This window comes from Lates calcarifer, linkage group LG2 (genome assembly GCF_001640805.2).
Source record: "Lates calcarifer isolate ASB-BC8 linkage group LG2, TLL_Latcal_v3, whole genome shotgun sequence".
NCBI classification, from domain to species: domain Eukaryota; kingdom Metazoa; phylum Chordata; class Actinopteri; family Centropomidae; genus Lates; species Lates calcarifer.
Genome location: NC_066834.1, coordinates 21712424 through 21725201, shown reverse-complemented (window position 1 = coordinate 21725201; position 12778 = coordinate 21712424). Strand labels below are relative to the sequence as shown.

Below are 12778 nucleotides of genomic sequence, written 5' to 3'. Positions count from 1 at the left end.
TCATTTTATTTACCAAAGTTTTGAGATCTCTGAGATGTCACCTGCTACAATAGATAGTAAGGGGAATTTATTGTGGTGCTGACAGTTAAAAATTACACCTGAAAAACTCAATAGCAACATAGCTTCCCTATCTAGAAAATAATTCCTAATGAAATCTGCTGACAGTGAGGTAGACGCAAGTTCAGAAAGCTCATCTATGTGCTGCAGCTGCCCAGCATGAAGAACCATTTAGGTCTTAATGCAGCTTTAAATCAGCAAGTCAGTAAATTGACTGATGCACAGTCTTTATCCCCTGCAAATGTGCCACAAAAAATAGACATGGATGGTAAATTCCTAAATCACAAGGTGTCCAAGTAACCGTAGTGCACTGGGAATTGTAGCTAGTTTATTTATAATGAGGTGAGTAGTTGGATTTTTGCCATCCCACAAAGTGTGGTCACTGTGTAGTTTTGATGGCTGTCTCCTAATTAAGTAGCATTTTGCAAGTCATTTAGTATAAAGGTAGAGGGCATGATGTACAATTTATGCATTTACTTAGCTTCTATTAGTATATATACACATGTGCTGTATGTTTTAAAGCTTTACTCATTAACTGAGTAAACCTGCCAGGGTGTCTTGTTTTTATGTTGCTCTTTTTCTCCTCTCACACTGTGTTGATGTGGGTAAATTTAACACAAATTAAACATAAAACTCAAAAAAACCTGAGGAAATCTGAATTTATTAAAAGAAAACTGAAGCATATAATGTAATTACTTCCCGGGTTTGAGGGAACGTCAATCAAGGGCATATCTTGGAATCGCTTAATGGGATATTGAAATATCCTCTTCCAGCATGTGGCACGGAAGGCAAGCGCTAATTAGTATGAATGACGAGTGCTAAGATGACTAATGCTGCTGAGGACAGGTTTTAATTGAGAATAATATAATGAAGTGTCCTGCAGATTTGTCAGTATGCAGTCCTTGTTTCTTATTGGTCCACACAGGCCTAAGACTTGTAATAAAATAGTCAGCAGTATGTCCAGCAACAAAAAGATTTTTATTTCTTAGTGTACAGGTGTTATTCATTACTGGTTCATTTGGGACACAAGCAAATCATTTAATTTTGTGTGCAACTCATGAAGAGGGTAACCAAATTTATTTAGTGATTAAATTGTCTTTGCATATTGGCATGCTGCACTTCAACACACAATATGAATACCAAATAAGAAGGGACAGCTACAAATCAGAACACCCAGTATAAACAGACAACATTTGGTACAGTATGCCTACCAGCAGTCTCTGCATATATCAATATGTCCATGAACTCAAAACGAAACAGTAGCTTGGGCATTAATTGTATCATTCATGTGGGAATCTAAGAGGCACAAATATGATTCAGAAGTGAGAATGTTACTGCACAAAAGAATGAAATGAAGCTAGTTCACCTTAAATGTCTAATCATTACTGAGAGGTGCAATATAGGTAATGGGCACCACGTCATTGAGTGGACTGTATAGTGATAGCATGTACACTGGTTGGTTACACAACAACAATGATATATTACCACCTTATAAAGTTCATATAGTGAAAATATTAGCAAACAACTGCCTCACATATCCAGCAGATACAAAGCAATGTTACAGAACTTATCAGAGGTTTTCCCTGAAAAGAGCTGCCTGCTTTGCTTCTTTATCCTTGAGATGTGTCTTAAGAACTTTACTGGAGTCGATGCAGTTTAGAAAGGCACGTGTCATGTGTGAGTCAGACATGTTTGTTTTATAGTTGTTGCTGGTTTTTCTTTTCTCTTCCTTACACTTTGAACAGTGTGTGGGTAATGGGCGAGTGGGCTTTAGGGATAGGTGGTGGAAAGGAGGAAGGGTGGGCTGATCATCTATGTGATTATACTTTTGTACATTGTTGTATTATTCAACTCAAGGGCTGTTATGTTACAAAACCAATAAAGACAATGCTGAGAAAAAAGGCACACACCTGTGTATATAAGGTTCCACAATTTACACTGTATGTCAGGACAAAAAACAAGCCATGAAGTCCAAGGAACTCTCTGTAGACCTCTGCAATAAAATTGTGGTGAGGCACAGATCAGGGCAAAGGTATAAAACCATTTCTAGCTTTGAATGTTCCCAGGAGCACAGTGGCCTCAATAACTGTGAAATTGAGAACTTTGGAACGACCAGGATTTTTCTGGCCAAACTGAGTAACCAGGCAAGAAGGGCCTTGGTCAGGGAGGATGACGAAGAACCCAACAGTCACTAACAGAGCTTCAGAGTCATCTGCAGAGGTGGGAGAACCTGCCAGAAGAATGACCATCTCAGTAGCACTGACAGCCTGCTGGGGCTTTATCAAACAGCACTTAAAGGACTCTGGGAGCATGAGGAAAAATAGTGTGTGGTCTGATGAGACAAAAGTTGAACCCTCCAAATACTATGCCTGGCACTGCTCAACCACCAGGCACTGCTCAACACCTGGCTAATACTATCTCTTATGGTGAAGCATGGTGGTGGCAGCTTCTCAGTGACAGGGACAGGGAAACAGGTCAGGACTGAGGATGAATGCAGCCAAAGAGGTCTGCAGAAGGACTGAAGAAAACCTGCTCCAGAGTTCAAAAAGTTAAGGGGTCTGAATACTTTCCAAAGCCACTGTACACAGTATGTACAAAGTATAGACCAACACTCAGCGTCTGCTTTAGTTTACCCTGGACAATACTATGCAATCAAATACAGACCTGCTGTAAAATCTCTCTTTACAAAGCTTATAATGTGTAGTGGAGATATTGATAGACGTGTACATTCAATCACATTTATTATAGTAGGCATCATAAAGGTAAAGTTTACAGCACAACAGTTGTATTGGATTACATACTGTAGACTATATAGGTGTACCTACTGTAATAAAGTGACCATTGAGTATGCATGCTAGATAGCCTCGGGCTGCTTTGTCCAAAAGAACTGGCCTGAACTATTTGATTGATCACTACACCTTTGTTTCACTCCTCTGAACTAATAAAGAATATCATTCAGCTTGCCACTATCTACAATGTTACAGTTTTGTAAATGAATTTCTTCAGTCATAATAAACAATCTCATAGCTACATGGTATATTAGAATGAGACCTTATCGTGGAGCAAAACTCTCCCTATAAAAAGCAGAGCTCCTCTTCATGATCATGTTGTAGCTATAATCACTACTTAAAGAATCTATCCACAAGGGCAACAGAAGGATAATTCTGATGTGTAATGACTTAAGGCCTAAAACCCATTCTCTAAAGAGAGACATGTTCTCTGGCCTACTAAACAGATTATCACTGTTGTAACCATTGAATAAGTTTTATTGCTTTTTTCCTTTCAGCCTTACAGCCTTTTAAAATGTTTCAGTAAAATGTGGATAATGACTGAAGACCATAATTATTATCATATTTTATATAGGACATGTATTCAGAACAATGATGAAAGTTTTAAGTGAGTTGTGTCATGATTTGCTGTGAGGTTTGGAGTGTGTTTTCCCCTCATGTTTTCAGTGTCTAGCTGCAGGCCACTGTCTATCTCTGAGAGGGTGTCAGACTTAAATTTGTCAGTGATGAGTGTGTGTGTGTGTGTGTGTGTGTGTGTGTGTGTGTGTGTGTGTGTTTTAAGTCTCAGTGGAGTGGCAGTTCACTAACACTCCACAGAAACATCCGTGCAGTCTTGCAACTATGCCCATTTTTCTCTTCTAATGGCGTAATGTATGATGTTTGTCTGAGAAGAGAACCCTTCATGCTCTGAATTCAATAACATTTTTCTCCTTCTTCATTGTGTCATACTTCTTGTAAGACAAGCCGTCCATTTCTCGCTTGATAAAATAAACCACTAAGACCCCTCACAAGGAATAGATAGGAGCAATGTTTTTCTATGGAATGAAAGGCGTTGTTACAGAGGAAGTTAATTAACCACTGTACATGGCTGACTGAGTAACAATAGTAAGGGAATTTGCAAGGCCACTGTAAGTCAAGGTAAAGTTAGAACTCATGTTGTCAACACAGTTCATTTTTCTTATATACTAAGGACAAAATAAGGGTGGCTGCAATTGAAGAAAATGTTGATCCAGTTAATTGTCATTTACACAGAGTATTTCTCAATATTATGAATTCATAGACAGAGTGCTGAAATTCATAATACTTTCAAATAAGAGGTTGTGTATGTTCCAAAATATTGGAGAAATTAAAGGAGACGCCTAAAAGCAGTTTCACCAATCACAAATTTTCACATGTACAACTGTCACCTGACGCTTCAATTTGCTATAGTGCCATTCTTCTTACATTTCAGCTGCTTTCATCTCTGACTGTTTAGAGTTCGTTGCTTACAGTGGGTACATTTCAACTTTGATCATTTCAGTTCCTCTCAGTGCTTGAACATTATCTGAATCTATAACTCCTTTCAGCACTTTCACCTCAACTGATACTTCTACTATTTTCAGCGGTCCCATTTTCACTTCCACTTCACCTGCTTTCAGTATTTCCTTTTCTACTTTTAGTTTTTTATTGAATTACTTTTACTGCTTTGTTGCTTTGTTGTCATTTGTCCTTTATTGTTGTTTTTCATATTTTGCTATTAACTGATAACTAAATCATATTTGATGTCTGTCTGAATGTAATTAAACACCACACCTGAAGCGTACATATTTTCTCCATGGGTGATGGTGATAGCAATCATAATAACTCTGGGCATTACAAGTACCTGAACCTGACTTGAAACATGATTTTAATTGATGACAAAGAGAGAAAGAGATAGAGAGAGAGAGACTGAACATTTGTTTTTTGTAAAACTTCAGTGACAAACATCAGACAGCAGTTATTTGTGAATTGGTCATACAATGACAGCATCACACACTTAATATGAGGGGGATCATACAGTAAATAAAGATTATTTGGTTAATTAATTATTTTGCATTTATTACACTTTTGTACCTCCATATAATTACTCTGCACTGCTTTAATTGAATCTGAGCAAGAGCCAGCAGAAGATAATTTGTTTTCACGTTACCAAATGGTTCGAGTGTTGCCAGGCTGAGAGGAAATGACATATGGTAGAAAAGCATAATTCATCTGGCTGAGACACTGATACCCAACCATCAGAAAGGAAATTAATTCCGCTCCCTGGCTGCACAGCCAAACAACATTAAAAACAGGAATAAATAACAACAGCAACCGAACTACACACACCGCACTCTTGTCGTATTGAAAACCAAGCATCCAATAACCAGGCTGAATTGGGAATGTAGTGGAGCTTACTTATCTGATATGTGGTGTGTGGGAGGCTGCGTGGGGTTTTTTTTTATGTGTCTGTATGTGCAGGAGTGAATGAGATTTGATTGGGTGGGCATATCAGTGTGTGTAGCATGTGAAGGCATTGCTTCGTTATGCATGCAAGAGCCACTATCAAATGCAAACATGACGAAAAATGGTTTGCATATGCATCAGTGTGTCCATAATTACAAAGTAGATTTCTTGGCCACTATCATGGATTGTTGACCATCTCTAAGCAAGCACTGGAGAGTGTTCAAATGAGGATTATCTCCTCCAGCACAGCACAGCACAGTTTAGTACTGAATGTCATTGATTAAGCTTGCGTATATTACATGCCAACACACATCCCACTTGCATAGTGTTTTCCTCTGTCCCGTAACAAGTGTTTAAAAGCACCATCACGTGGGACAGATAAACACATCTGAATGTGCAAGAAATGCTGTATGATTTATTCTAAATAAAACTGATATAGTTACTTTATATTATTGCTATTATATGTATTATATATATTATATATTAGTCAATGTGTAAGATATAAGTATAATTCAGAATTACCTGGCATAGCAAGATTCAGAGGTTAAAAGACATCAGTATGGCACATGTGACCTATATTCTATTTTATATCCAGGGACTTTGTGTAATAACTCCCAGAGTTGAAGGGCAGGCGTAATATGACCTTAAAGCACAGACTGAAAAAGGACAAAACAAGAAGTAGAAGAGATATAAAGAAAAAAAGTACTCCTAGTTCAAAGTACTTTAGCTGAAGGTAGTGTATTTTTAACCCTAGTTCCAAATTTCTGTTCATGCTCATCATCTCTCTGGTTACAGTTTAACAAGTAATATCAAAATCAGTCTGACTGCCTCCAAGTGTATCCAAGAATTACTCGTTATTTTATTCTATAGACCTTGGTACTCCCCATGGACAATGAATAAGAGGCAACACTGTAGCTGTAACATCAGAGAAATGGGAGAATGGTTAAGATTAAACATTAGTGGATGTTCACTTAAACAGAGGCACACAATGCTACTATAGACAGAGAACATATTCTGACATATTTCAAAAGCAGACAGAGTAAATAAAAGAAAATCTGACATTTACAGACACATATGAAGCCAAAGCGTTGCTCGTGTATTCTCATGGCCAGTAGCATTGATTTTCATGTTTATTCTGACCTCTTCTTTCCACTCTGAAGAGCTGAATGTGACAGGTGCATGAAAAAACTCTTTATGTGTGTTCACTGTACAACCAGGAGTGTAGTGAGCAGTAAATGAATCACTTCTCTATTTATTCATTTCTACATTTGTATTAGCAATTCATAATGTACATAGTAATAATAATAGACCTTTTTTTTATTACAGACATTTTGACATGTCTTGCCAGGAAAGGCACAGGTGTAATTAATATCATTAATTATGGCTGTGTTCTATTTAGGTGTGCATGTTCCAAGGTATTGGTATTGTGCATGCTGTCTTACTGGGACACTTTAATGTGACACAGCCATCATTAATGTTATTAATTACACCTGCTATGCCAAGTCAAAAATGTCTGTAATGAAAAGGGCTGTGCTAAATATAGACTGGGTGGATTATAACTTTCAAGTTATAAAAAGTTCAACTAATGATCTATTCATCTGCCCAACACAATATAGCAAACGTTTCATTGCAAGACAAACAGATGTTCTACTTAATTTTTACAATATCCAATAATGAACGTGTTCCGTGTTTTCTGGTTCTGTTTCTGAAATCTCTTCTGTAAACAGTAACATATTTCCTTTAACACAATGTCAATGTATTTTTTTACTGCACTCAGTTTTACTTTCAAGGCTTTGCTTTCTGTTTCTTTATTATTTTCTTTTGCACAAACCTTTCAACTGTTTCACCAGTAAACAATAAACTATTTTTACTTGTTTTTTCCACACATACAGTACAGCTACCTATAAACCTGATCAGACAGTCTTAAAGTAGGTGGGCCTCTATATATCCCTGGTGTGCACATATTTTCCTCCAATGCTGTGCAGTACTTCTACAGGAAAATAATATCTCTGATCTGATTGTCTGGAAATAAGAGTTTCTACCAACTGCCTAAAAGTAACACTTTCACAAACTTGTCTTGTTTCTGACTCAGACCCTGAGAGGAAAACTGAGAAGTGTACTGGGAGAATTGTACTGTACACAAACCACTACACTGTAAGCATTTACGGTCAAGCAGTGAAGTGCACAGGGTTGTGTCAGGTGGTCAGGGATACCTAAGTGATATGTCTATGAATCTCCACTGGTTGAATCATCACTATAATATGATGTGTTTAAGACATATGTTTGTATTCATATCATGAAAGTTCAAAAAATAGTTTAATAATATACAGAATAATATTACAGTTAGCATAACAAGAACAGGGCGTGTTGTTTTCTCAGTGGCCTCTGAGCACCACCACCACTTCCCATTAGCTGTGGTATTTTCTCATATTTGTCTTTTGTCCTCATTTTATCATAATTACTAAGTAGCCTGTTATTATTGCATCTGACCATTATTTTTTTAAGAGGTCTGAACCAGGCTGTAGACAGGGCAAATTTCTAACTGACGTCTGGTTTGTGGAAAAAGGCTGTTATGTTACAATTTCCTGCAATCTAGAACAGTAGCACAACGTATTATTGTGAGCAAACTGTATTTTACATATGAAGAAATATAAATGGTGCATCTGGATGAATAAGTTATATTACTGTGGATTAAAGTATTGTGCAACAAAACATGTCAACAATTAAAAGCACAGATACTGATAGATGGAAAGCAAGTGTAGCTAACATTCAAGTTAGATAATGAGGTCAAATGGAGGACAGGACCCCAGGTGATGTTTTACATTAATCTTTGAACAAAATAATGCCAGAAAGCAATTAGCAAACAACCTCAGCTACCCAAATGACTAAAACAACAGATGACTGACAATAATGACACTATAGTATAGTGGCAGCAGGGATATGTGTACCCAGAGGCAGACTTTTATGAAAGAGAAATAGGAAATAAAAAGGCAGTGTGGTGTGACTCACCTTTTTCAGTTCTCATAATACATTGATTCAACTACCAATCTTTTTATCTCAGCAACACTAGCTAACCCTACCACACTATAAATCCAACCTTGGTTTGTTTCCCGAATTTTACACATTTTACAAAGGAATTTGTTTATGTATTTACAGTTGGTTACCTTGTAATTGCTGCTATCCTGTGCACATATTACTCTATGTAATCCTGGACATAGATAACTACAAGGTGAGAATTACAAATGTCTATATACTTTGACTGTCTGAGGTGGTGGCGTGGAATGAAGTGAATTTTAGAGGGGGCAAAAATCAAGACAAACATGTTAGCAGACGCAAGTTTGCCTGGTGTGTCATATACAAAGGTGAAGTCTATGCTAGCTGAAAATGTTTGAACTTGAGAGAGAAAAACTGCCTTTACTCTGGGACTTCATGACTTTTGCAGTTTGCAGTTTGCAGCCACATAAACACTGCTTTTAAACATTGCTAGCTAGCTCAAGCTAACATTTAGCTGGTACATTAGCTATTTTAGGCAAATAAACACTGTAAAACCATTCCAGTGATCAAATGTGAATAAATAAGACAGAAATTCCCAGAAGAAAAGGCACACACATACACTATTAAGTTTAAAGCTGGCAGGTGCCCAGAAAAAATGGCAAGCTCCCTGCTAGCTTTAGCATTAGTGACGCAAGTGTAAATGTAATGAGTGAATGCATAGTAATACTTGGTTGTGATGGTTTTAAAATGCTTGCCACTGTTCTGTATCTCTAGATGAGACTCTTTCAACCAATCAATGATAATATATGTATGTATGTATGTGTGTGTGTGTGTGTGTGTGTATATATATATATATATATATATATATATACACACACACACACACATACATATAAAAACTGGCTGCCCAAGTTGTGTCTGTGTCCAAATCAAAACACAGAAAATCAAGAAAATACAGGAATGACTGATATGTTCAAATGATAAAATGCACACAGAAACAGACTGCTGTAACTGTAATTAATTCTCATATGCCAACATGTCACATGGACTTAAATGCAGTGTTTTCATGGGAGTGGCTTAGTGTGTTTGGGGAGTGGCTGGCTTGTTCACACATTTTGCCTTGTTCATCACTACGACAGGCAGAGCCGAAGGCTGAACCGGGATACTGAGTGTACTACATCATATTCACTAATTGCACCATCTGTGGAGTGTTGTTTTGCTTGTTTTACAAACCCCTCCAAACGCTGCATTTAGCAGATGGGCTCGTGCGGCCAGCTAGCTGCTTCTTAGTCAAACTGCTCCACCAACTAGTTTTCTAAGTTAGAGAAATGAACTTCTGAGAGACACAGCCAAGGATACGGACTTATTTCTGTGTACGCGTACTGTTTTGACGTGCGGACTTACTTGGCGGTTATCATTTCCACTTTATTACAGTTTTCATTTTTCTTTTTCCTGCATCTGAAGAGGGAGGAAAAGGAGGTGGACCCACGCTCAGTCGCCGGTCTCGTGGCTTCTTTGTATACAGCAGCAGCTGTGTGTAAATGCATGGGCACACAGCGTCTACTGCTCCTTGAGCGACAGCTTATTGGGCTCAGTCCAACCTTCATGTGGGCTTCTTCAGAAATGAAGCGTTTGAACCAGGTGTAGAAGAGGAATATCAAAACTTTACCCCGAAGCCTTTCTCCCCACAGCAGTATCTCGTTTACCCCAACAAAAGCTGGGGTCAGTTTCACTGCCTCTCTTTCTCCGTCTCTCTCTCTCTGTGCGCTTGGATTGTAAACGGCAGAAACAAATTGAGCTCCGTGCAGAGTAGGCTACAGCTACAGCTGCGCGGCTCCCTCAAGCACCATGGATGTAAGATTTTATCCGACCGCTGGTGGAAATTCTATTCCAGGAGATCCACCGAACCTGGATTTTGCCCACTGTTTGGGCTACTACAACTTCAATAAGGTAAGAAACCCCTCTGCTGTGTGTTGTAGCCTAGTTTTGTGTTGTATGACCACGCCGGTGCTGAAACCCTGCTCCGTAACTCCGGGCTGATCCACAGTCTTTCTGTTCAGAAATTACTCAGTCTAAAACAAGTGATATGCAAATTAGCCTAATTGCCTCCAGTTAGACCACTTCCTCCTGACTTCAGCCATTTACCACCACTAGTTTCTCTAAAGTTGCTTAATGAATACACACAAACTTTGTTGTTGTGTATTAATGGAAACCTACAATACAAGTGCAGTGACTCCCTTGTTACTTTTTGTCTGGCTCAGACCAGTCTCATGCTAAACTCTCACCAGAGTGATGTGATCCACAGTCACAGGCACTGCTGGATATACCGTTTCATGTTCCTCAACATCAGTGGTGGATCATTGCATCAGCACCCTACATTACAGTATAAGCACTAAATGTGATGAAAGTATGATACAGTGTATCAAGTGTCTAATAATCTCCTCAGCTCCACTGTGATGATGTGATCCAGTTTCATAACACTCAACCTGATGTAGTTAAATAGCATGTTATATAAACACTTGTTTGCCCTTTGGCATGTAGATTTGCTAGTGTGATAAAATTACTGACTGTTCAACTTTAGTAGTCTGTTATGAGTATTTAACTAGCCTTAACACATCAGGGTTGCTGGGTTTTTTTTGTTTTGTTTTTTTTGCTGTCGCAGATACTGCTTTAAATAAACTCTGCTTATTAGTTTTAGACTTCACAGCTCCACATAGAAACACACCCAGAGAGAGAGAAATAGACAGACTTTTTATCTGTCTGGTATGAATGTGTTCCTTGTCAGTATTGCGCTGTGTTGTGCACTTATCTTAAACATGGCATCGGTAAACTCTCAGCTTGACATACTAATAAAAACAGCCACATGACGTATAGCACGGTTTTCTCTACTCACTCTCAGGTTTGAGAGCCTGTTTTCGGTGTTGTTTTATTCAGTTTGCTACATCTGTATGCATGCAGAACTGTTTCTGACTTGTTAATAATAACATTGCTGAGGTATGACAAGTTTATTAACTCTCAGATGCGAGACTGGGGTTATGTAAAACGGTGTTTGATGGTTTGTGATATTTTGTCAGTGATGTAACACTTGAACTATTAGGCCAGGGATCCATCAGCAGCTTGACTCCCATGTTCCCCAGTGAGAGGGAACATCACTATGACAGACAAAAATCACACAACAGCGACGTGCTGCTTTTATAAAGTCTAAACAATGGTGCCCCTACATCCCCCACCCCTCCTCTCTCTCTCTCATACACATACACATACACACAGGCACTCGCACACACACACATGCTACCCCCTCCCAAATTATTCAGCCCTTGCAATCTGATGCTGTTCAAGACAGTTACCAGGTTTGTCTCACTGTTTCATCAGCTCTTTGTCATGTGGCCAAGTTGTCATATGTGCCCAATTTCATCATGTCTTCATCAGCCTTGAGAAATTTTAACTACATTGCTTTGAATTGGTGTAAGAGTCGAAGTGCGATTTTATTCCCGCTCATAAATTCCCCAGGTCAAGTGAAATTTTCCATCTGTAACAGTAATTGGCCACAATGCAAAAGGAGACAGAAGAGTGAGAGGGAGGGTGGTGAGAAGGTGCTTATCCAGTATCTCTACCAGTTATGTTAGAGGGAGAGTGAGAGAGAGGGAGAGTACAAAGCATGCATTTCATGCTAATTACAAAGCTGTTCCATGGTGAACAAATAGACTCTTTTGCATGCATCTTTCAAATAAGCCTCCAATTTATTTGAATCAACTTGCTGAAAGGTAGTACAATGCAGGGCGGTTAGTCATCCAAAAGATGTGGCATGCTTACAAGTCAGACAGAACTGAAGAATTACTTCTTACATCTATTTATAAGCTGTCACAGCACCTTTTGCAAAAAAAAAAAAAAACTTTCTCTAGATTCACAGTTTTGATTGGAAAACAGGCAATACCCCCTCAAAACGCTGGCACAGGAAATGTTCAGTTTTAATGACAACAGAGACAGAAGGGCCCAGAGGCACTTTGAAACATCAGAGATTCTTTTAAATTTACAGAAAAATCCAAATGAGTGGCACAAACTTAATTAGGTGCTGCAGTCATGACTAATGAAGCTGCCTGTTTTTGGCACTGAGATGAAGGAGAAACAGCAGTCCTGAAGAGAAACATGCCACAACTTCACACAGCTGAATAATGCTCATAAAATATTTTCAGTAGAAAAAAATCATTGGCTGTAATCTGATTATTAAAAGTCAGTTTCTTTATTGAAACTCTCCTTAAAGCAAAAGTTTATGTTTGGGATTTTTTTTCTCGCCCAAACAGTAAATGCAGACTGTTCAGGTGGGTGACAGGGCTGTCACAGCAGGGTCCATTTTTCTTAAACTACCTTGACTTAAGGCTGAGCACGGATCAGTTATGCTCAAGGGCACACCCACCAAGGTCCCAACTTTTACTGACTTACTGGCTGATGCATCAAGTTATATATTGATACTTCAA

At 38.5% G+C, this 12778-nt stretch overlaps 1 protein-coding gene across 1 annotated transcript in view; it reads left to right on the top strand.

Annotated features, from left to right (window-relative positions):
* The first annotated feature begins 9359 nt into the window (after positions 1-9359).
* The window catches only part of tox3 (TOX high mobility group box family member 3), a 38837-nt gene continuing 35418 nt past the window's right edge, over positions 9360-12778 (top strand). The window contains exon 1 of the mRNA XM_018666991.2: positions 9360-10253. Within this exon, the coding sequence (XP_018522507.1) occupies positions 10152-10253 (102 nt within the window). The 5' untranslated portion in view covers positions 9360-10151. The remainder of the gene's footprint in view (positions 10254-12778) is intronic.